Below are 26,621 nucleotides of genomic sequence, written 5' to 3' on the forward strand. Positions count from 1 at the left end.
AAAACAAATATTTTAATTTATAAAATAAAAAAAAACACCAAGTAGATATTTTATTTCCAATTACAGGTAACTTGCTGTTTTGAACTGGAAGCAATGCTGCACATTTTATGATGGTATATTTAAAGGAAATCTGAATCATCATTTTTCCTGTTACTTCCCAAAAGGGAATTTAGAGGATTTACCGGGAGAAAAACTAGCTAGAGGCACATTGTAACAAAGGCTCATTTCTTGATGAGTTCTGTGCTAGTATTGCATTAATATACCAAGGCAGGGTGCAGTATATCATATTTCATTTTGAGAAATGCTGATTCTCACATTTTCAGAAAGTACAGTTGCTCTGGTCCCCGGAGGAATGACATTGAATTGTTTCCCCCACCCTCACTAAAGCTGGCTTGAGGGTGGTTATTTGGGTGTATTGAGGCTGGCCTGTGACATGTGGATTCCAAGCCACTTGCATGGATTGACTACATAGTTCAGTCTAGTTCTTTTAGGCAAGGAGTGAAACCCCTGTTTCCTGTCAGAAGCTGGAGTTCACCATATCCATCTCTCTTTATAGCTTATTAGGATAAATAAGTTGTTGTCTGGTTGGTACTGGCTAGGGTCATGGCCCAACAGGTTCAAGCTACATAGACAAGACAAGATTCAAACTAGACAGACAAGCTTGGATACAAGCTAGTCTTGGCTGCACTACATAATACTGATCATCATGTGTGGGGTTGGGAAGGAATTTTCTACTCTTGAAAAATTAGGTTGGTTACTGGCTTTGTTCACTTCCTCTTCACTGTAAGCAGTGCCTGTCACAGGTATTATTATTATTTAACATATATTTTACAATGCCTAAAGGCTAACCAAGAAATGGTTCCCATTTGTGCTAGGCACCAAACAAACACAGAGTAGTAGATTATCCCTAAATATACTCTGAGACATATTATGGTATTTCAGTCAATTAGTATTGAGATTATATGAAAGTTATAAAGAGGAAACATAGATGTGTAAATACACAGCGTGCAAGTGTGAAAGAATTCCTGCAGATGCTCATACAGAAGGAATGCATGATATTGAAGATTAGCTACTAGTCATCCCAGTGAGAGAGAGAGTGTACAAATATATTCTGGTGTTTTCCCAGAGTGTAAAATATCATCAAGAGTATCTTGAAACCCTGTGCTATACTGCAACATAAATGTATAAGTGGGGAAGATAGTACTCTGTTTTTCTTCTAATCACCACAATGCCTCCTTTTTGCCATTTTTTAATTCACATTTGTCACTATCTCTCAGCCACTATCCATCCGTAGACAGCCAATAGGCATGCACTCATTCACTCCCTTGAACCACACTCTCATACAACCACCAGTCACCCACTGTATTGGGCGTCCCCATAATCACTTATTATTGCCTCCATATATGCATCCAGCACTTACTCTATTGGCTAGTGCACTCTATTTGCTTTTACTCTCTCCCAGCTGCTCCATTGGGTTTATTTCTTACTCCTACATGCCCTTTTGTTGGCACTCAGAATGCTCTTCCCCATTCCTTGTTAGAGCAACCAAGTATTTGCTCCACAGGTTTTCTCTGTGTCTTTTTGCAGCAGGAAAGATAGAGCTGAATAGAAGGCAACAACTGTAACTTTCCCTCGCATGCTGGCTTCTTCAGGTGGGAGGAGATGTTGCAGAAGGGCTTTCGCCTTGGTGGGAGACTCAAAAGCTGCCACACTTGGGAGGAAATTTGGCAGGAAAAGGAGGAAGTCTGAAGGAGAAAGGTCTGAGAAGATGAAGGAGCAGCAACAGCAGGAATGGAGGACATTGTTGTTCCCCAGAGCTCTAGTACTGCAGGAGCACTGAGCTCTATATTTGCAAAGGGGCTGAGCTGAGTGGGACCAATGTGGTAAATGCTGACCTGATCATTGGTTAAATCGGCCTCCATCTTTACAGGCCCACTTTAGAAATGTATTTTCTCATTTTGTGCTTATACTGAAAACAGCAGACATATTACTAAATGGCAGCTTGCTAAATTTCCATAAAAATGTCCATACTGGGTCAGACCCAATGCTCCATCTAGCCCAGAATCCTGTCTTCCAACATTGGCCAATACCAGGTGCTTCAGAAGGAATGAATAGAACAGGTAATCATTAAGTGATCCATCCCCTGTTGTCCATTTCCAGCTTCTGGCAAACAGAGGCTAGGGACACCATCCCGGCCCATCCTGGCTAATGGCCATTGATGGACCTAATCTCCATGAACTTATCTAGTTCTTTTTTGAACCCTGTTAGTGTCTTGGCCTTCACAATATTCTCTGGCAAAGAGTTCCACAGTTTGTGCATTGTATGAGAAATACTTCCTTTTGTTTATTTTTAACCCTGCTGGCTATTAATTTCATTCTTGTGTTATGAGGAGTAAACAACACTTCCTTATTTACTTTCTCCACACCAGTCATATCCCCCCTTAGTCGTCTCTTTTCCAAGTTGAAAAGACCCAGTCTTATTCATCTCTCTTCATATGGAAGCTGTTCCATACCCCTAATCATTTTTGTTGCCCTTTTCCGTACCTTTTCCAAATCCAATATATATTTTTTGAGATGGGGTGACCAGATCTGCAGGTGGTATTCAAAATGTGGGCATACTATGGATTTATATAGAGGCAATACGATATTTTCTGTCCTATTTATCCCTTTCCTAATGATCCCAACATTCTGTTCACTTTTTTTGACTACTGCTGCACATAGAGTGATGTTTTCAGAGAACCATCCACAGTGACTCCAAAGATCTCTTTCTTGAGTGGTAACAACTAATTTAAACCCCATCATTTTATATGTATAGTTGGGATTATGTTTTCCAATGTGCATTACTTTGCATTTATCAACATTGAATTTCATCTGCCATTTTGTTACCCAGTCAGCCAGTTCTGAGAGATCCCTTTGTAACTCTTTGCAGTCTGCCTTGGACTCAACTATCTTGAGAGTTTTTGTACCATCTGCAAATTTTGCCACCAGAGTACAGTTTAGTAATTAAAAGCATTGCAATTGTGAATTTGCAAATAACGCAAAAATATTTCCATGAATATTTATTCAGATATGCAGACAAATGTACTTCATATGCATTTGCAGGCCCTTTGTTTTAATTTTCTGCAAGTATTCTATCAAACAAGTCTACTGGCAAGAATGTTTGCCATCACAGCAAACATTAGAGAATATTGCAAATTATGAGAGGGAAGTTTAATTTTGAATTCACAATTTTGGATATTTGCACTGGAAACTTGATTTTAAGAGTTATGTTCATCCAATTAGGAAGTGAAATATACCATGTTGCTTACACATAATTTTGAAATGAACCAACACATTTAGAATATTTGAAATGAACTGCTTGTGAATGAACTACAGGATATAAATTATTTAAATAATTATTTAAAATAAATAAACACGAGGGGAAAATGTAAGCGGATCAAGGAGGATTCATGAATAGAAAGAGGCAAAATTTCTCAAATTATGTATTACAAGTTTTTCACCCAACTCTACAAGTAATGAATTTCACAAGCACTGTATTAATAATTAAACATCCCTTCATTACAGTATTTAACGGTAGATATTTAAAAACAAACACAAATACCATTCCAGTTGTATAATACCATGTATATAATTTAAAAGAACAAAGAGAACTCTTAAGATGCATGACTGTCAAAGAGAAATCTGTTTTTTTTTAATTTCCCAATCTACATTCAGTTAGAAGGCCATTAGAAATGGCCCATTACTGATTAATACAAAGATGTGACCCAATGATCATTTTACATAATTAATTTGCAAGAAAGAATAACTTCATCCTTTTTTGTGTTATATGCATGTTTGCTTTGTGGATGGTCTTGCGTATTTTTAAAGTCTGTGTGAGAATCACTAGTTTAAGTTCTTCTGTTTCCTAATCAGTGCTTGTTCCTGTTTAGTTAGGCTAACTGTTGCTAGTGTCTCATCTTATTCCCACCCAGTAAAAAACATGTTGTATTGGGCTCCTGCTACTCACCTTTTTTTGCCCTTGAGACTCCGATAGATCGTGTGCCCATTCCATCAGCTTGCCATCCCTGACCTTTCTCCTCCTTCCTACATAACTTTTTGCTGTTGCCTCACCCCTAGCACTTCTATTACTTGTTCCTGCTGAGCTCATGTTAGTGGTGGTGTAGCTACAGCATGCATTTACTTATCACTTCCACAATTGAGTGCCAGGGAATGGCAACCTAGAACTTCAGAGATCACTCGTCCCTAGGTTCACTTACAAAAATGTTAGTCTCCCTTTGTAAAGCAAGGTGGCGTTCATTCCTCAAACATAAACATAATAGTGACCAGAGTAAGAACAACTTATATCCCCATAGATCATCTAATATATAATTTTAGGACTTCATTTGTAAGGTTATCAGTGCATTGAAATCCCCTGTAACCATCATATTTTCACTTATACAGTAGAATGTACAGAGTGGGAGCTACAGTGTGATTTTTTTGGAACTATTCCTAGACTTCTTCTAAACTACACAAAATTCGGCTTTCTTGCATGGCACAGTTCCTGCTGTCATTTATTTATTACTATTGATTTATTTGCATAATGCCACAGGGATGCATAATTCTTTGCAGGTACATGATAAAAACTAGGTTTCTCTTCCTATGACTCCATCTTTAGGGGCATTCCCTTTAAACAGAAGCTTATATGCAGAGAGGAAATTCCATCTTGCTACAAGATAGTCTGGATTCTCACATGAATGCCAGGCTGATTGCATCGGTTAATTCCATTGATTTCAATGGGATTACTTAAGAAGTAAATAGACTAGTCATTATGAGTAAAGGTGGCAAATATTGCCCCAAAGCAGTCCAGATTTACTCCCCAGAATTCCTGTTCTACTCTTAAATGAAGCCTTTCCAAACTTAATGAGAAAATAGCTGCTGACTATTTTGACCAATCATATATTTGGAGAGATCACTGGGTAAACTTCAATCCACTATTCCTGCCATTCCCAGTGGTACACCAGCTTGCTGTGTGCCCCATCCATCACAGCCAGTGGTGGGTGGTACATCTTAAACTGCTGACATGCCCATGCTCCAGGATAGTACCATTTTCTCTCAGATTGCCTCTCACAAAAGTTAGAAAGCTGCCCTTCCTTCCAGTGACTTTGCCTCCAAAGCCTTGTAAGACTCATACGGCTAATTAAGAGGGTGCGGGAAAAATATATTAAAACAAAAAAAATTCTGTGCATAATGTAACTGGTCTGAAACTCTGCAAAACTCATTTAGACAGGTTCACCTTATTTATACTGTATTTTCAAAAACTACCCTTCTTGTCTAGAGAGCAGTGTCTTCTCCTAGGCTACCCTCTGAGCCTCTTGGCACTCTAGCTTGTCAGAAACACATTCTTTGTAGTTTTCAGGTCTTCTTTCTTTTTCTTTATTGGTCCTCTTAATTGTCTTGAGTGGACGTGTCATCCAGAAATCTGCTTGGATTGCTTTCAGACATACAGGATTTATGTATTTCTTAATATTCCACTCTTAATCAAATATGAATCACAGAAAAGATAACTCATCCTTCACAGTCTGTGAGAATGAAGCAAAAATAAGAGCATATCATCTGTGATCCTCCAATGCCCATTGAACCATTCTCCCTACACTATTAGGGGGGAACTGTTTGCTGGGGGTGGGGGAGGGGGCTGGGGCCAGTGACACCATCTACCAGGGGCTGTGCTGCAGCTTCTCCTGCTGTTACCAGTACCGCTGCTCAGGCCCCAGGGCAGCTCCAGCAGCAGCCAGTGAGGCTGACTGTGTGGCCGCTCGAGAGGCTGCTGCGGAGCTGCTCCAGCCACGGCCAGTGTAGCTGTCCCCGGGGCTGTCTGAGCAGCTGTCCCCAGGCCCAGCTACTTGGGCAGCCCATGGATCAGCCAGACTGGCTGCTGCAGAAGTCATGGAGGTTGCAGAAAGTTACCAAATCCGTGACTTCTATGACCTCCATGACAGACATGGAGCCCTGTAGATGAACTAGAACCCAGTAGAGAGCACAATTTAATATTCTTTTGGCTGTTTGTGCAAGTCAGAAGCTTAACAGCTGCAGTCTACGCTAGTTGAAGTTTCTGGGTGGTGTTTGATGGTCCAATTTAGAATATATTGCAAGAGTCTAGATTTGCAGTAGTGAAGGCATGGATAAATGTGGCAAGATCTACAGCTGAGATAAAAGGATGCAATCTTTCCTCATGATTGAAGATAAGAGAAGGTATTTGTGGTCACTTACTTAGGATCGACAAAAATCAATTGTTCTTTTAAACTTTTTTTATTTAAATCCAATTTTTAAATTTTAAATTTATTTTGTATTTATAATAAATGTAGGTTTGTTTTTTTTTAATAATGCATTTAAAATTAAATTGTAAATAGATAACCCATGTTAAGGTGTGAAATTATTATAATCTATTAATCATTTAAATTAAATTTAAAAATATTAAACAGTACATGTTTACTGCCATAGTTGTAATGAAAGTAAAACCACTGAACTGGTTGAAGTCACTGACGGCCTAAGTACCTGGAACCAGTGTGCAGAAGAGCTAAACCACCTTTTGACATCAGTAGCCTCTTCTGTAGACGCAGAGAGAATATTTCTTTCATTTCAGTTTATCCAAATAGTTCAGTTCAATGACTGGTTCATTGAAGGTCGAGAATCGATTGGGATTTAAAAAAAACAGAAAACTTGTTTCCTCTCTAATCTATAAGGATGAGAGCTAATATTTCTAAAATCCTGAAGGACATCTTGACCAGGAACGATCAGTGCAATTCATTAACTACAGCTAATATTACCTTTTTTAAATAAATCAGTTAGTTTTAAATGCAAAACTTGTTTAAATAAACTTTTTTCTTATGTATCTAGCACTTTTTAATTTTTGTATTTAACTGTAAAATACTGTTTTGTGCATTCGTAATTAAACTCAAATTTCCATCCAAATAGAGCTTGATGCAAATCACAAGTTAAAAGAAAAGTCATCTAATAAATAATGCATCAATCACTGTTTTCTAATATAAAAAATTAAGAATCTGGATAAATGTATGTTAGTGTATAATTGCTTAAATAAAGGTGTGTAGATACAATGTATCCACCTAGTTTGCATAAAGAAGCCAAATTTAGTGTAAAAGCTATATTTTGTTGAAAATCAACGGGTTTTAATGGTTACTAACCAATGAGAATCAACATTTCTTTAGGAATAGGGTGACAAGATGTCCTGATTTTATAGGGACAGTCCCGATTTTGGGGTCTTTTTCTTATATAGGCTCTTATTACCTCCCACCCCCACCCTGATTTTTCATATTTGCTGTCTAGTCACCCTATTTAGGAAAATAATTAAAAGTACAAATGCAAATAAAATTAAAATGAATTATTTAAATCAGGGTTTCCTGCTTGCTGATTTAAATCAAATCACCCTGCAGTTGCTATCTGGGAATCCAGAGGCAGTGATGACACTGAAATTGAAAAACATTCAACTAAAGGAAGACAGCAGGGCTGCCGGGGGGAGGGGGGAGGGGCAAGTGGGGCAATTTGCCCCGGGCCCCGCACGGGCCCCCACAAGAATATAGTATTCTATAGTATTGCAACTTTTTTTTATGGAAGGGCCCCCCAAAATTGCTTTGCCCCAGGCCCCCTGAATCCTCTGGGCAGCCCTGGTAGGCAGATGCCCGCACCTGAGGGAGCAGACATATGCTCTTCGAAATACTGTAAAAATGCTCAAGCCTGCTAACACATCTCCAATAGTAGAACATACCTGTATTGTAGCTAAATAGAAGACTTCAGTCTCCCTCACTTTTCACAATTACTAATTTGACTAAAACTTTTTTGTGTCCATAGGTTGGATATGAAAGTAGGTACTGAGGTACTCCAGGGATTAAGCGATATATGAGTGTTTGTATATAATCTACTGTTTGTCCACTTAAAACCGTGATCTCATTTACAGAGATCTCATGGTCCCTGATGTGCAACCTGATAATGAGGTTCTTCAGAGACACGAAAGGTACATAATTTTAAATAAAACAAAACAATCTAATTGGTTCATTTCCCCCTTCTGATTTGGTTTGGGAATGCAATTAACCTCTTGTTATTCCTGCACAATATGAATTTAAATCCACAGATGAAATTTAAATGAATACCACATGTTTAAGACTTCAAACATGTCCACTATTCTGTCTCTGTCTGATAGGAACCTTATTAAAAGAAAAAGAAAGAGATGAAAATTGTGTGAATTAATACACTAGTGATATTTATGTAAAGACTCTATAAGCAGGAAGCCTTTTTTAAAGTAGCAGCAGTGCAAACAGCCAATGAAATCTGAGAATTTGGAAGTTAAGGTTGATATCCTTTTCTTAATCCATGAAGTAACTAAAGCGAGAAGCATTTTGTTCAGTTTAGCTAATATTTTGCTTTACAGATAATGCAATATTTGTAGTAAGATTTTAAAACAGCTAAACTGAGTAGTTTCAGTAATACCTAAAATTTGTATGGAAGGATCTCTTTGTCTAGTGTATGTGCCTATAATGTATGATTATATCTATGTTATATCTCCTCTCTCTTGCATATAAACGTATGGTGGAGTGATAGCAAACCTGTAGTTAAAGTTCTGTTATTGTTTATACATATTGTGTATATGTTTGTATGTCTTGGCTCATATTACATTTTTCTGTGTTTGTTCTCTATACTTTGTTATACATACTGTATTAGTTTCATGATATATATGACTCCTTTTGAGCGGTTGCAATTTGATTGGTAAATATAAATTTGGTATGTACACCAGTTTTGAAACTTTTAGCTGATGTGCACCTACAGGGAATTCAAGGACTATTTTGTGACCATTTTTGTTGTAAACACTTTTTAGCTGATATATTAACTTGGTCAACCAGTATTCTGATGTTTTAGTTGCCATAGCAAACTTACCAATAAGTCCACATGCTAGAAGTGCCTTTGACATTTATTGTTTAACAAATGTATTCCATATGGGTAGCACCATTTTTGAGGACAATTATTTCTTGCTCAAAATATCACAAGAGATTAAATCACATTGTGGCTTGACAAATTCAATTTATGAAATTGAAGCTGAGGTATGCTTTCAGAAAAAAACTCCCACACCAGTAAAGAACCATTTATTTATTTATTTTTACACTCAGTCTTTAAAAGTGACATAATTATTTTCCCTCCTCAAAATTGGAATTACAACTTGTTTAAGCACTTAGACCTTGAATGCCAAGTTTCAGCTGTGAGCAATTTTTTTACACCCAAATTATAGAGCTTTAAAAATAGGATCTGTAATGGAAATACTGCAAGATCCTTAATTCTAGTCATACAAACATTGTTATAATAAAACACATAAATGTTGTTACATTCAGATGCATTGGTAACTACAAATGGTGTGAATAATACCAATCATTTAGCTTTTCTAGTGTAGGAGACTTCTGGACCCTATCTCTTCCTCCAGTTTTTTGATATTGTATACTTTGTAGGTTTTATGTTCTTGTTGCCTTATTTATTTACAAACAGGGTCGGATTAAGGCAGGGGCTGGCCCCAGTGCAGCAGGGATCAGGCAGGCTGCCTGCATGCCATGGCCCCACGCCGCTCCTAGAAATGGCTGTTTGCTGGCATATCTCTGCAGCCCCTGGTGGGGGAGGCAGCTCCGCACGCTGCCCTCGTCCCCAGAACCATCCCCAACCAATGGGAGCTTCAGGGGCAGCGCTTGCGGGTGCGGGCAGCGCACGGAGACATGCTGTCCCCCTCTCCCTAGGGGTGCGCAGAGGCGTGCCAGCAGCTGGCCGCTTCTGGGAGCGGCATGGGTCTATGGCAGGCAGGCAGGTAGCCTGGCTGAGCCTTGCTGTGCCGCCGGCCAGGAACCACCTGTGGTAAGTGCCTCCCGGCTGCAGCCTGCACCTCGCACCCCCTCCTGCACCCCAACTCCTTGCCCCGGGTCAGAATCCCCCTCCTGCATCCAAACTCCCTCCCAGAGCCTGCACCCCAACACTCTGCTCCAGCCTGGAGCCCCCTCCAGCACCCAAACTCCCTCCCAGAAAGAAACTAATATAATAGCTGTTCTAAGGTAAGAAGTAGGCTATTTTGAATTTACTTAACTATATTCTACATGTTTTAAGACTGACATGTAACCACAGAACGGCTTTATGTTAATTAAAAGACAAGTTTAGTATACCGTTAATAGCCTCAATGCCATAATTGTGATCATTTTGTTTTAAATTAGGAAAAATACTTGTATACAGGGGGCCTACAAAATCTAATAGCCCTGGGCCCACAGAAGAGTTAATCCGTCCCTGCTCACAAATCATCTTTTTTCTAATCCCTATATGTTAGCACAGCTATTCTCTGTTAAAGGAATCTAATATATCCTTGTAAAATATTATTTTAAACATAGAAGGCCTAAGTAATGGTATATTACAGGCTGTATTAAGTGTGAGAATACAAAACCTATGCAGAGATAATGTTTAATTTCCTAGTGCAGTGCAGTATTAATTACATGTCTCTGTTATCTGTCTCTGTTATTACAGTATTTAGATGAGACCAGAATTGGAGATGCCGAGTGCCTTCATCCTCTTATTAGGAGATTAGGACAATCTACACTTTTTGGGAACTAATTTATGATCTTTGTCAACTGGAATGCCCCATAAAATGAGCAGAAAAAATATCTGGTTCAATGGGCATTGAAATCATTGCGAACTTGTCGAGTTTAATGGACATTGATTCAGGGCTAGAGCACTGGAAGACATATTAGCACAGTAAAATTTCAAAACTGTGTACATTTAGTATACTTTTTCAGTTTGTTGTAGAGCTGAAAAAAAATATTTATCTATATCCCCATGAGAAATACTTCATTGTTCCAAACTTGGCCTCTTGTAGAACCAACAATGTTCCTTTGGGAAGGGAAAAAAACATTTGATTTAGTAAAATTACTCTTACCAGAAGTGCCTGTGGGAGTCCTGAGACTAGTGCCTTGAGCTACTGTTTTTCCACTTTACAGAGCCATATATGTTTTTTATATTCGCATGAGTTAAATATATTAGAAAGTTCCAAAACAGAACTCCAGTCAATCTACTTCCTTAGCTTTTCATATGTGTAGTACACAGGTTTTCTCTTCCGTAACATGCCTAATCAATAATTGGCTGTATAAAAATGTGGTCTCTTCTGGGGGAGCATTTTGCTGATAAGAATGTGGGAGCTAAGGCCTCGTGGAAAGGGAACTAACTTGCAAAACTGTGCCAATTACTTCCATTTTCCATACTCCTACTACTATGTGTATTACATTAAGACATCCCAATACTGCCTTAAATTATGCATCTAACACTTACATGAAATATTGCTAGAGAAATCAGTTGTTTTCACTTAGCACACAATCCCTTTGGACTTGTGTCAACGCTCTCATCTAATCACATAATCATTCATGTACTTACCATCTCAGCAACTCGCACTCAAAAATCAAAACAAAAGCCTGCAATTAAAGGGGCAAAGAGGAAATCAAATGATTTAAAATGTTAAATTTCGTTTTAATTAATTCTTAAGAGAACATGTGGTGTTAAATAATCTCAGAAGATTCAATCCAGTGTCCTCTGCATTCTAAAAATAACTAGGCTCCAATTTCTTGATATTATTAACTTTTTAGTAAGGAGAATTAAAACATAAAAAAAAAAACTTTTAAAAGTCAGCAGAAAACAGGGTTCTAGAAGTTTATTCTTTCTTTTCTTTTTCAAACGTCAGTCATGTTCTCACTCATCTTCCTGTTATTTCTCCTCTTCCTTTTCATCTTAGCAGGAACTGTGTTCTCTTTTTGAGTCTCCAAGTTCCCAGAATTGAAAACCAATCAATTAATTTAACTACTATATAATGTCAACATCAAAAAACAGATCTACACTGAAATGTGTTGAATCAGGTAAAATTACTTGAAAGTGGGATGACCCAGTGTGCGGTTCTTCTCATATATCATGCGTGAAGTGTTTTTCTTTTCAGTGTTGCAGGTCAGATTCTGAGCTAGTATAAATTGGCATAGCTCCAATGACTTCATGGTGCTACAGATGTATACCAGTTGAGTACCTGGTCTTAGGAATTTCAAGATCCTCTGTAAAATTTCTGCATTTGAGGAGGGAGAGTGTGGGTGTTATGTGTGTGTGTGGTACTAGCTATGGTGGGGCCAGCCTTAGGATAAATAGCCCCCTGTGTGAACTTCCTTTGTTGCCCTTTAAGTACTGCTCCCCGTGCAGCAGGCAGCTGCCCACTCGGCAGAGCAGTAGCAGGTGTCATGCTGTCAGAAGGACAGAGAGAGGACGTGCGAGCACGCATGTGGGCACAGCCCTTCTGCGGCCTCTTGACCACAATTCCCCACAACCTCCCGGCCACAGCGCGCTGGTCAGTCGCCCACATCACACACCTGTAAGGCTGGCTCTGTAGCTATGCAACTCATGCAGTGGTGATAACTTTCTGATAAATTTCAGATTCATGTGATCAACTGAAAATCTGACCCTGATTGTTTATCTTGCAACTCTGATCACTTCACCTATACTCTGACCACTTATCCATCTCCCACACGACTACTCCTTACATTCCAAAAACTACTCCAGCCACTGTACTATAACATGGAATGAAATCTGACATAGCCTTGAAAAATTGTGATGTAGAATCTTTATTAAGATAAATAGCCACCTGGCTAAAGAAAACAAAACCCTGTAATGATAGCCTTTTTTCCTGGGATTGGTATCCTTTTTTTTGCATAATATCCCACCTCCAAGGCAAATAACCTTTTTTATTTTTTTTTAAACAAGTGTTTGCCTTTCTGTATTTTCAACAATATAAACAATTTGTCAATAAAGAATAATAAACTCACAACAAGAGTGAATTTTTCATTTTCCTCTCTGTACTAGATGGAGGGAAATCATTTATGCTTTGAACTTAAAGGTCAGATACTACCTACACTATTTGAAAAGATATATTGCTTTAACCAAAAATACTTTTCGTTCAACAATGTAATTGACAGGAAATTGAATATCAGATATGTAGCAGCCACAAAAAGATGATTTAATACCCACTGTTATTTTATGGGAAATATTATATACACATCAATCTTTCCAAAGGACACATGATAACCAGTTAACCAAACTGGAAATCAGTTGCATATCATGTATGGGAGTAACTAAAAAGCAGTGATAGGAAAGAGGATAGATAATAATTGCTAGAAGAAGTTTCCTTTTCAGTTGTTCAGCTACTGCTCATTATAAGCCATTAGGATTTCTAAGTAAGCATTGAAGATAGAAAATATGCCTGCAAATTTTTATCCCAATGTTGTAATCAGCGAGTAAGACTTCACAGCAGTATGTATGGCAAACTGGCCCCATCCTGTGATCTTACCCGGCCACTGCTTCCATTTAGCCTAATGCAGGGATATTTTTAATGTTCATATTACACATAGTCTATAAGAAGAATATTAATATAATTAAATTTTATATGTAAACATCCAAAACAAGCAGATTCTACCACAGGACAACCAAGTAGAGAGCCCTTTTGTGACAAGAATTATAGATTACACATAGATTAGATTATAATATTGTAGTTTGCAATAGTGCTATATATTTTTACTCAGTCAAATAGCCATTATTAATGGAAAGATTTCCTAGTGGCACTATTAATCATAACTTGCATACAGTCCATTTATTTCTGTCCCCATGCTGGTTTTGTGCCTTTATTGGTCAATGCTGATCATTATAATAGGAACCTAGCATGGGCTTCAATGATAACCAGTGCCTTATTTGGCCCTAACTAAGATTTTCTTTCCTTTTAAATGTTCATGTTTTATGTGGCTTTACTTTCACTTTTAACATTCCCTGAACACACTTTTGTATGTTTAGTTTCCTCTTTTTTAATTATGGTACCCTGGCAGCAACATCATTTTGCAATCATCTTGACATTTGTAATGTCAACTCTGCAGACTTGTGTTAACCTCATTTTGCCATCATCTTAATGTATTAACCTCTGTATAGACCTGCACAGAAATAATTTAGCATTCATCCTGGCATGTGCAATAATGTCTCATTAGACTTGAACTAACAGAATTTTCTCATCATAATTTGCCATCATAATAACCAGGTCTTCACAGATTTAATGTGACAATCTCTTGCCACTGTAACTAACACTTTCAACAATTGTCTTCCAGAGGGAGTTTAAGAGAAGACAATGTAATTAAAAGAGAGGTCCTCAAACAATCCAGTACTCAAAGTGGTTTCAATTGCATATCTTAAATAATAATTAATCATGCCACTATGCAGCACTTGTATATATTCCCTTTTTCCATAGATCTCAAAAACTGTACAAAAGGGGAAAAACAGCCAAACATGACTGCTGCAGGAAGCAGGCAGAGTTTGCCTCTGGAGATAGGGTTTGGGGCAGTTCTGTCTGTTGTAGTGCGGAGGGTTTTGGGGGCTAGGCCAGACAATCCATACTGCCTGGATCCTCTAGTTCTGTGGCTCATGTGAGGGGTGTGCAAAGGGCATGCACAGCTGTTCTCATGTAGGGTCATTTTGCATGTTAAGTGTCCTAGCTGATGGTGTCAACTTAAATCCAGCTGTCTGTCTTGAAAGAGATTGGGCCTGTATTTTGTGATTATTATTAAATTATGGTAGTGTTGCAGATGCCCAATCCGGATTGAGGCCTCCTTCACTCTTCATTATTATCCCTATTTTCAAGTTGGGAGAACAAAACCCAGTGGTGGCTCATTGCCAGTATTTGGAACAGAATCTGCATCTCCTGATTCCTAATGTGTCTACCTATTGGACAGCACTGCCTCCACCATACAATTAACTGTGTTAAAGATGGATGGACATGTACAGTATGTTAACCTGTCAATCATTCATATTTGACATAGAGTAGAATAAATAGGGAAATATTCTCCTGCATCTGCCCAGTGCCTAGCCCAGCTGCTGAGGCTGGCAAGGTGCTGACATAAGGATTTTGGCCTAAAAGCTTTTTTTTTTTTCTTCCCACTGCATGAAGCACAGACCAAATTGGGGTGCTGGAATATAAAAATCAGCGCTCTGTACCAATATTGCAATTTCTACAGTGTATTTCTTTTTTAATATAAAAATATACAGGTTTGGGAAACTAAGTAAACATATTGTTCTGCTTTTGTGGTTCCATGCTCAGAATGGTTTTGTTAGTCTTGTAATAAAATGAAAAGATCCCTTATTTACTTTTGCTGCGATAAGGATATGGAAGAACTGTTGTTCTTCTGTTGCTAAAACACAGCTAAGTCTGTCATAACAAGAAGTGAAAAATAGAATATGAGCTAGCTAATATAAAACCAAAGCAAATGAGAGCTCACATGCTCCACATTAGTGCTTCAAAGATTCACATCCCAGTTTTCCTCTTTTCACTTTGCTGCCGTGATCCTAGAATTCTAACCGCCTCTTCCCACACAGATCAATACGATAGATTTGCAAATATTAACAAGAACACTGAAAGGGCTTGGTTATGAGCCTGATAGTTGAATGGAGCAACAGACTTGGATTCCCAATATTTTTCATTCATCGTTGACAACTTTTTAATACAGATGGAATAGTTTTCTGAAGTTATAATCCAAACTTCATAAGTATTAGGCTTATACTATCATCATTTTGCCTTGTGATGACATCTATTGTCAAGCAAATGGGTCACTGGTGTTATAAGAAGTCACAAAGGGTTTTAAATCAGTTCCATTTTGTAGGCTACCTATTAATTATTTTTTGAGGCATTTATTAACCGGACAAGTGATACTGCATATATTACTTTACTTCAAATCTGAATTATGTGCTTTTTTTACTTTGAATATTATAGTAAATTACAATGTTTGAGAAGATCACTGCTCTGTGCCAATTACTACTACACAGTTGGTACTACATAGAATATTGTTTTTTTATTTGGGGACCTGCCCTGTCAGAGAAATTATTCCGTCTGGCCCATGATTTTTTTCCACTCAAAAACATATTTTTCCACCAAAGTACAACTTCATGATTAAAAAAAGCCTGCATTTCAAAGCAGCCCAGAGGCTCAGTGTCTGAAAGGGAAATCATAATTAAAGTAATTGTTTGCCAGGAAGTTAGATTTAGGGCTGGTCTACACGATCACTTAAGTCGATATAACTTACAGCACTTGGGTTGTGAAAACGACACCCCCCTCAGTGGCATAAGTTCCATCAACTTAAAGCGCTGTCCACACCATGCTATGTCAGCGGGAGAGCATCTCCCGCTGACATAGCTTCCGCCTCTCACGGAGGTAGAGTAATTATGCCAATTGGAGAATGCTCTACCATCAGCATAGCACGTCTTCACCAATCGCACTACAGTGGTGCAGATGCATCCATGTAGCTCATTAGTGTAGACATGCCCTTTGTTACTGGTAAAGGCATGTTATCAAGTGAAAACCTTTTTAACATTTTAAAGGAGATGTTTTGCATAAAAAAAGCAATTCCTTGATTTACAGCTCTAGTTTCCTCAACCTTCTTCCCTGCCAAATCCTCAAATTGCTGCTGCTGTCACTGGTGCTCTGCTTCAGATTATTTTCAACATCAGTTCATGACTTTTGGTTCCTGTGAGTTGCAAATTAATCCTTTGGAGTCTGTTTACATGTCCTGTACATCCAGGCTCTTCTGGGCATTCATGTAGCTCTCAGAGCAGAAAATGCCAGTTGTTGTAAAGGTTGGATGTGTCTTAGTTTTGAAAACAAAGTTTCTTAAGGATTTATTATCTTCTTTGTCTATGTGTAATTTTGTGTATTCATCATAACTTCAGACTCCAGTCTTCAGCTTAAACTAAATCAAACAATAAAATACCTATTGCATTTTTTTCCAGAATAGATTCTAAAAAATAAACTCTGAAACAAAAGCAGAAAATGACCAGGTTCTTGTGAATGGATTTACAATGGAATTCATGACCTGTTAATGCTGTTCTGTGAGTTACGGTCCATATAATTTCCTGTTTGTGCCCTTTATGGGTCATATTTTGGTTGTGTATAACAGGAGACTGAGTGGCATTTGGCTTTTTATTTTTATGCATAGGAAGGTTACATGCAAACTCAGAGAATACTTTAAAAAACAAATAGTTTCTACATAAAACCACAATTTCTGCTCAAATTGATGCAATCACAATTCAAAAATACTTATGAAAACACCTTTTGTAGGAGACCCTAACGTACCCAAAATATAAACTGAATATGAGATTAGACACCGATAAACCAGAATTTCTAATCATCCCCCAAATAGAGAGGAAAATTATGTAATCTACAAAACCTTCCAATCTGGTGTGTGTTTATTGCTGAAACAAAATCTATTCTACAGGGCATGTATTGTAGTTGAATGGAGAGCAGGACTGTATCTGCTGTACTGTACTGCTGTGGATGTTACTTGGAAAGCTGTTAGACATCATTTATATCCATTACACTTGCCATCCTAGAAGCAGAGCCTTATATGTAGAGTTCATACGCTGCCCTATTATGGGAAACCAACTTGTTTTGAGGGAAGCATAGTTATTTGCTTCTGCGCAGGTCCTGGAATTTGAAACATCTCGGGGCCTCCACAGAACTCTGGCATTAGTTACTATGTCGGCTCACTGAAGTCAGGATCGCTCATTTTCCCCCTTACAGGCTCCAGATCTTAGAAGCAGTTATTTTTACACCAAAACTAAGAGTATACTGAAGAAGTGTTTTTTTTTTTTAAAGTTGGTGTGGCTTCTTGGGACATAATCATCATTATCCAGACACAAGCAAAACTCTGCAAAAATTATTGGAGCAGTAAAGTTGAAACATACTTTGCCAAGAAATATTTTGTTGTTGTTTTTGCCTTGAGATTTCATTTCTGCTCACATGCTTTGGTATGAGGAAGTGGAAGATAGTTGTAAGTATGAACAGACTGAAATACTTTTTCACTATACTCACTTTGACGTAATCTGATAATACTGCACAGCCTGCTAACAGCATGCATTTTTCAATGTTTACTTTCCAACTATGAAAAAGCAGACTATGGGAAAAAAGGAGTAGTGTCTTGTCAGTTTAACTTTTTTGTCAAAAATAAAAAAAATAAATACAAACCCTTTATATTTAAAGACGTATTCCATAAATTCAGTACCGCTCTCATAGAAATAAAGAAAATACATTTCTTTCCAGAGTTTCACTACTTAATAAGATTTTTTGAAGGAAACAGACCAGTATCAGAAAAAAAAGAAGCTTTTTCATTATTGTTTTAATAATCTGGCACCACATCAAAGAATTAATCAGTTGCTTTGAACTTTAATGGCATAAGCTGTTTCACTGCCCTAAATTAACATATGCAGTGTGAGATCCCCTCTCATTATTATTAAAGTAGCTGGTAGCAACTAAATGAGGGGGTGGAGGTGCCAGCTTTACTCAAAGTGAGCAGCAGCTGAGCTCCACTCTGCTTTTTTCCAGTGGGAGCAGAGAACTAGCACATTTTCTGTTGGGTTTGTTTATTCCTTTAAAGGCTGTCCTTTCACTTGAACAAAAAGAGGAAATTAAAAAGGATGATGAGTGAAAGAATGAAAGGTGGTTTAAAGGGGGAAAAAACAGAATGTAAAAGAAATAAATCAAGTGCCATGGTTAGAAATCTGGTCAGACCTATTCTGCAGTTCTGACTCCTACTTTGTGGGATATCTTCTGAGCCCTGCACTCATTTCAGACCCACGCTTGAACCATTACCAGAGCGCTCCTGCTTTTGTCTTGCCAGTTTGAACTGATTCCAGAGAAATACATGCTGATGGGTTTTTTTGCATTGCATATGCTGAACCATACAGTTGTTTCTCACTTAAGTCTGATGAAGTTTCTCAAATATAGTGTTAGGCTTTTATCACATTTGACAGGAAAGATAGCTTAAAACTCAATTCCATTTTTGACATTTATGACAAGTGAGGGTTTTTTTGTGTGCGCTGCTTTTGTTTAAGGCTAAGTCTGGTTCTGCTTCTTGTGCAATAAATAACATTCTTGGCTTTAAATAGATAGCTGTGTCTTTTGAGATGTTTGGACAAGGGTAGATCCAGTATTACATTTAGTGCTGTAGGGAAAATCCTGCACTGGCAGGGGCTGGACTGGATTGTAAGATCCTGAGGACAGAAACTTTGTTTCCTCTATTTATGTGTAAAGCACCTAAATGCATTCAGGGAACTCGATTAGAAATAAAATAATAATTGCCTTTGTCAATGTCTGTACATCAGATATGGGGCAGATTGCTCCTCCATGAAACAACATATAGAATGGTATTCTTGGGGGGTATCTCTGTGGGGAGCCCCTTGTGGAATTCACCCCCAATTATCCCATCAAGGTGGCAGGGCTGCATGGAGACAGCTGTGTGGAAGAGCTAATACAACTCTACGCAGTGTTATTTTTTCTGTCTAAGCTCTGTTGGGCAGGAACGGGGACAATGTACATCCCCGCCCCCCTCGTATCCCATGCACTCCCCTCCCCAGGCTGCTGAGTTTCTATCAACTCCACAATACGGACCCACTGCTTAGCAGGAGAGGGAGATCTGTGTGGCTGGTCTCCTCTCTGTGGATATGGAGGTACAATTCCAGCCCGAGAATGCAGTAAATTAAAGAGACACAAATCTGGAGGTTGTGCCACTTTTGAGAAAATATGAATAAGAGAGTGGAGTTTTTTTATCAGGTGGCGCATTCATGGCAGAGGCCATTTAAAAAGTCATATGCTTACTTGTGCCACATAGCTGCCCGGGTATCTTCTCTACTACGTACAAGGATGAACTGGTAGCCTCAGACACACTGCTGTGTGATATCTGCTGAGAACTGGAGACATTTAAAGTACCATGTCTCTGTGGTCCTGTCACTTTGTATTTTCTCCTTTAACAGGGCTAGACTTTTTTCTTAACTTTGTCTTCTCTTTAGGATTTTGTTGAGGCCCCTTTTTTGTTATATTCAAGTAAAAAGAAAGGACGTCCACAGTATATTACAGTTGTTACAAAGTGTGTCCAACATAATGTTCCTAAATTTGTTATCCTCTTCCATTGCTCTGAACAGATCATTCGTGTCTTTGAATCCCTTCACTGGTGTCCCCTCTCTTTCTACATCAGGTAGCAAGCTTTTTGTCCTCACTCTCAGTGCTGTAACAAACTTGCCCATAGCTTTGCTCTCTTCTTTCTATTTTCCCTCTCTCCTTTCTCTTTTTAAAAAGCTCCTCCCTTATCCCACCTTTCTTACTCTTCTATTTTCTCCTCTTTCCATTTGGAGCTCTCTCTCCCTTCTCCTGCACCAGATGGCTTCTGTCTTCCTCCTGAGATCCCTCCTTTAGGCACCCTTCTATGAAATCTTTCAAGAGTGACCTTTGCAAAGTCTCCAGTATTCCTTCCCCACCTTGAGCTTGTTACTGTCACCTTGGGTATTCTCTGGTTGTTTTGTCTGTGTTTGAACTATATTGAAACCTCCTTGGGACGGGGACTGTCTCTCCTTATATATCTGTACAGTGTTAAGCACTCTGTCAGTGATCTATAAATAATAACAAAGTGATGGGAAAAAAATCAGGTATAACAGACTTCATTTAAAAAAAAAAGCTTAGATTACTCTAACCTTCATCTTAGAATCCTCTGTCTCTCAGGGACATTAATATCAACCACTATATATCTTTCTATACCAGAACAGACCCAATTCTTTTCTCAGTTATACACATGCAATCACATTGAAAGCAGTGGGGCCAGTTTTTGCCTACAGTTACATCCATGAAACTTTCTTCGCTTCATGGATTTGGACAAGTATAACCGAACATAGAATTCATTACAATATTAGATTCAGTACAATATTTGATCTTGTACACGTGTAATAAGGAGCAAATCCTGCCCTTTCCTTTATGGTCACAAGGGGCTACCCTTGCAGAGGAATTAGTGTACAAAAGGGGATTTGGTGTGGTAGGCAGCAGGTCAGAGCAGGGTATATTGGGCTTGAGGAAAGAACAGAGGATCCCCCCCCCCCTCTCTCTCTCATTCACTCACTCTTCTGCCCATTCTCCTCACCCATGCAGCTGTGCAGGCACTCCACAGCCTGTGGGGAAGAATGCCTCCCCAGTTGTCCTGTACATCTGCCAATCACCTGAGCCAGAAACTCAGATTTTGGGCCAGGCTCAGGATTTTCCCCTAAACAAATAATAGTTCCCTGATTCTTAAGATGCCCTGGTTTCTATGTAAATTGGAGAAAGGTAGGGGCTATTCTAATTTATAACAGCCTGTGGTTCCTTAAGGACCATTAGCCTGCTGAGGATTACTGTAGGTGAGTGGAGCTCAGGCAGCACAAAAGTGAATGAAACTGATGGGGCTGAGAATCTGGCCCATTATTTTTGGTGTCAAGGTCTGATTACATTACTGATTGAGTCAAATATGTAGGATTATTTCATGAGGTAGAATTGTAAAGGTACAATATTAATAAAGGAGATTAACCCTAGGCCAACAGCATTAATATCAAGAGTGAAATTGTTTGAGATTCAAAATTATCCAAAGAGACTACGCATGTATAAATGGTTGTCACTGGGAGCAGGATTAGGTTTGTACATTTGTTATCAATGATTACCAGATAAACAAACTCAGCTTGAATTCTACCAATAAATGAATTGCAAACCAAGGCTGACTGGTTGCATTTTTTTTTACAGTGCTTTTTCAATTAAATGGCACCCCAAAGCCTAATCATCATTTAGAAGGATAACCGCTGTGCTGTGTTGTAGTTAACCACTGAAAAAGACTTCTCAGTAAATTTAGCATAACTTCATATCATCATATTAAGAAGAATCCACTTGTGGTAATGCTGTATCAATGTTAGAGTAAGCAGAACAGTACCAAGAATTTTAAGCAACCTTACCTTACTGAAGTGTGTGCTTAGTGGAGAGGAAAAAGAAAAGGTTAGCAGACTGTGGTGTTTAATAACTGCTTGCCAGCTGGGCTATATTAGAGAACATATTCATTAACCTTCGAGGAAAAATACATGGAACAGAGGAGATGGGGAAATACTTATGGTTTTCATTCTGTCTTCAAGTATTAGTTTCAAGTCCTTTAAAGCCCAGTGTTCCAAGTTACTTGCCACATGTGTAACAAATAACAAAGTTCTTAACCACATGTTTGGAAGGAAAGTGCTGGTGTTGAAGGAGGAGTTAATCATAATCTCTCTTGCTTTGATAGAAGAGCCATTTTAATATATTGAATAACTTTTAGAGCATTATGATTACAAAATTTGGGATATTTTTCAGTCCCTTCTATTTCTGATTATTTGCTACAGAAGTAGTAAGTCTCTCTACAGCTCATATATATCACTTGTGTCCAGCCATTTCTGCCTGAGGGAAGAACATATTATTTCAAATAGTAATGCAAGATGCTACATATGTGTATCTATTGTTGTAGGAAAAAATGGATATTATTTGATAAACAGTATACATTTCTGTATCATATAATGCAAATGCACAAGAAGACAGAATTAAGGTTGGACATGCAAGCTTAACTTTGATTGCTTAAATGAACTTTTTTAGTTTTTGCTTTTAAAGGGTCTCATCCTCAACTGATGTAAATCAGCCTAATTTCATTGACAGCAGAGGATATGGCCATATAACTTTCATGACAGAACATGTTACAAAAAATATGCAAGCTGAACAGTTTTACTATAAGGTTGTGGGGGTGGGAGGGGTGGAGAGGGGTTGTGCTAGTTTGTGTTTGATTTTGATCTTTTTTTTTAATCAAAATGGGGGAGGGGAGAAAAAATAACTCCATGCTTATATATTTCAAAGCTCTGCTGTACATAAGAGTCCACCTTGTCCTTGATATACATGAAGTCTTGGCCACCCTGCTTTTGTTGAAAGGCTGTATGGATGACTGGAAAACTAGTGGGACAATGAACCACATGAAACAAAAAGATTGCATGAGTGAGATGAGAAGGCAATTCAAAACTTTGTATGTTTGTCTGTCTTAGCTATTTTACTCCAAGATCTGACAAACAATTGGGAGAAAAGATCCCTTTACCAATAAGTAAAACACTGTACTCTTCCAGCTGAGAGATGAGAAAGATCTCATTCCAATCCTCTAGCCCTCCAATAGTAATCTACTAAAAACAGCAAAGACAATACTTGATATTCCTAATATAAAAACCTAAAAAGAAGAGGGGGGGGGGAAAGAAAACCTTTGCCTTTAATAAGCAGAGATGTTATGTCATCCCACCCCCCAGATTGGTTTGTCAGGCTTTAGTTTACTAAATGTAAAAAATATTATTATTTGTGGGGGGAAAAACAATGACTGATTTCACATTTGACCTTGAATACACAGTAAACCACTCAGGTGCCTCACTGTCTGGTTGCATAGTTATGTGCCAAATTCTAAGATAGTTGTTTTGGTGTGTGTTTGGGAGTTTAACAACATTATCCATGTAAGAGATTCTTCAGCTTTCAGACAGTTTAGGTAATTGAAAGAATTTAAGGGTTATTGGAATTTTGACATTTCGACCTTTTATTCTGAAAGATACTTTGATTAAAATGTTGGAGATCTCAGTTAATGGAGGCGTTGCTGCTATTTCAAATATACAGAGTATGCAGTTTGAAGGAAAGCCAAATCACAATGAGAAGGAATAATGATGACCTTGGTTTATTTTTTACTCAGTACATTCAAGTTTTGATTGGATTCTGAACAAGGCAACAGTTTTCTTTCCCAGAAAGCACTGCCGTAATCCTAGGAGGCTTGTATTCTGTTATCAAAGCAGCTGGTTCATATTGGAGCATTTTCTTGTGAAGGTCGTGGGCTGCTGTGTGGGGGAAAAAAAAGAAAGATTTCCTTATTGGACACAACCAAGTACCATCTTTTTATGAGAAAATTTCTGCACTGAGACCTATTACCCTTTTGAACTGGCTAGCACACTACTGATGATATATAGAAAAGCTTTGTAGAGAGCTACGGGATTCTGCCCTCCACACATACACTTTGATATTTCTCTTGATCGCGTTTGTTATCTCTTTTAATAAAAAAACGATTTATTTTCAAATGGTCCCCACTGAATTGCCTTTGTAAACAAAGTTCATTTCTGAAAGGTGGGGATGGGGGAGCATGGGAACAAAGAAATGAAGTCTCTGATTCTTTTATTAACAAAGACAATATTAGTGTCATGTAGTTGGAATGTTTTCTGTTTTATAGCCTAATTATTGAAGACTCTTAAGGAAAGCTGTAAATAAGCTGATTAAAAAAAGTCAGGTAAAATTCTCTGCTGGTATAAATGGGTGAATCTCCAATTAGGTGAATAGACCCAGAAGTAGAATAGCAGAAGTGTTTCAGGTCAGAATGCAGGTGTATTGGCAAAGCTGTGGGGAGAAGCCTTTGCGCAACCCTTGTTTGCATAATGCAACACTGTTAGACCTTACAAATTAACTAAGAGATTAGGAACACAAAATTAACTACTAGATTTAAAAAGAAAAATCAGTTTTCTTCTGAGTTACAATGATATCTGAAATATCACAGTTGTTCCTTTAGTTGGAATGGAAAGTACTGTGATATGACAGATGCCTTTCTGTAGTAACTGTGGGTAAGCATTGAGCTTTTAATAGCCCGGACACCTATAAAATCTCTCAGCAATGTTCTTCAAAATATAATTTTCTCCTAGAACTGTGTGAAATGCTGGGAACAAAATCCAATCTGTTTTCAGTTTCATTAAGGACGTAAATCTCAGCCCATGTTCACAGGAAGGTTCATCCACATTTTGACCACAGATTCAAACTCTTTCCTAGCCATGTGTCCTTCTTATCGACTCAAAACTTTCCCCAGAGTCTGAGACTCTGTCTTACCTGTTGTCTTCTGTAGAGGTTCTGAAAGCCTTTAATTTTCCATTCAGCTGAAAAGCCTGTTTCTGTTTTCTTTTTCTGAGCACATGTACAGTCTACCCCTAAAGTTGAACAACACTAAGGGAGGAAAAGATTCATCAATTTAAAAGTGAAGCAGGGTCCTCCCTTTACTCCAAAAAGACTTATGTGAGAGTAAACCAACTAGCATTCCTGTGGCACAGATGGATAGACTGGTTGAAAACTTCTGGGACAGCAGAAAATTTCAACATGTAAGGTGCTCTTATGATTGGGTAATCAAATGGGTAAATTTGATGCTGTCAAATTTACCTGAGGGTTGATTAGAACTGCTCTATTAAAAATATTCAGCAGAAGAGGAGATCAGAGGGTGCAAACCTTCTTTGAATTGAAACTACTGCAATGAGTTCCCCAAAGCATTGTGAACTCACACATTTAAAGTGTGCATAGCCATATTAATTCCACTTCCAGTTTTGTATGTTTCCTTTGTGGCACAGTTCTACAGCCAGATCATTCTCTCTGTTTTCTGATGGTTTAGGCCAAGTTTGTTAGCAACCCAAAACATTATTAATGTGTTATATTGGATCTAGAAAAGAGCAAAATTGATTTGTCTTTCATTCTGACACCATTTTATCCTCATTTTTATTCTCAAACCATGGTTTCCTTCCTCATTAAGTGCTGTTAAGCTATGGTTCCTATGCATAAGAGGTCAAAATAGCTACATCCTTCAGTGCTAGTGTCAATTTTGGACCAGGAGTGCTAGAACACATCCTTTTACAGTAGACTGAAAAATAATTTCTGAAACATTTTGCAAGGGTGATTCCCTCCTGGACCCCACATGAATAACGGGTAAAAATTGGAAGGTGTAAGGGACAATGGAATGAAAGTTAACATTGTGAAATGTGGCATGAGTATTAGGAACTATTACTTATAGTGAAACACATTAGACTGTGTCTTAATGGAAAAGTCCTATAAACCTTGCAGAACTTTACTGTAAGTGTTTTGCATCATTCCTGCAATAGAATTCTATAGGATTGTTCAAGACGCCTACAGTAAGGATATCAATCTGAATTAAACTGTGATGTTCTTCAGTTATTTCTGCTACAGTTCAATGCAATACTATTAGTTTAATACCTACCAAATCCTATAAGACTTTCATATATGGGGAGACTAGTCCTCTAGGTGTAGTAGTAGTAGTAACCCCATTTGCCAGACTGATTTAAAGCTGAAGTGGAGGACTTAGGCTAAGTAAGGAACATTCCTGCACTGGCAGAGGGATGGGCTTGATGATCTAATAGATTTTTCCATCACTAATTGCTGATGCTCTGAATAGCCATGCTTTGGTATTTTAAACAGGAAGTACAGGCAGTCCTCGGACTTACGACACAATTGGTTCCTAAAAATTGTTTCATAAGTCAAAACATCGTAACTCGGAACCGCAATACACTCCATTGCGGGACTGAGTGTCATAAAGTCGAAACCCATTGTAAGTCGAATCAGGGTGTCCATTCCGAAATGTTGTAAGCGACGTTTGTTGTAAGTCGAATGTCGTAAAGTCGAGGACTGGCTGTACCCTTATATTTAGTTCAGTCATTTATCTCTCTCTGCTGCTAAGAAATTACTGATTGAAAACATGCTATATCCTAAAAAGGCTTTAATAAGCATTAACCTTTTGGGATCCTCAGGACGAATTTAGGGTACTAAATCAAGGGACAGGAGTGGCGTTAACTCAGCACTGAAGCTATGTGAATAAGGGATGCTTGGTTTTCTGGCAATTGCAACAAAATAGAAAAAATAGTTTTGGG

At 38.2% G+C, this 26,621-nt stretch overlaps 1 protein-coding gene across 21 annotated transcripts in view; it reads left to right on the forward strand.

The window, feature by feature from the left end:
- The window catches only part of DMD (dystrophin), a 2,010,563-nt gene that overhangs the window by 215,457 nt on the left and 1,768,485 nt on the right, over positions 1-26,621 (forward strand). For 2 of the 21 annotated variants that reach the window (XM_065590829.1, XM_065590862.1), the window contains exon 1: positions 17,573-17,887. The exons of 18 other annotated variants lie outside the window; for them this stretch is intronic. In XM_065590829.1, the coding sequence (XP_065446901.1) occupies positions 17,857-17,887 (31 nt within the window). In that variant the 5' untranslated portion in view covers positions 17,573-17,856. Of the gene's footprint in view, positions 1-17,560; positions 17,888-26,621 lie in introns of those variants that run through there. One more of the 21 variants, XM_065590914.1, reaches the window with a different exon arrangement.

Source organism: Chrysemys picta, chromosome 1 (genome assembly GCF_011386835.1).
Source record: "Chrysemys picta bellii isolate R12L10 chromosome 1, ASM1138683v2, whole genome shotgun sequence".
In the NCBI taxonomy this organism is placed as follows: domain Eukaryota; kingdom Metazoa; phylum Chordata; order Testudines; family Emydidae; genus Chrysemys; species Chrysemys picta.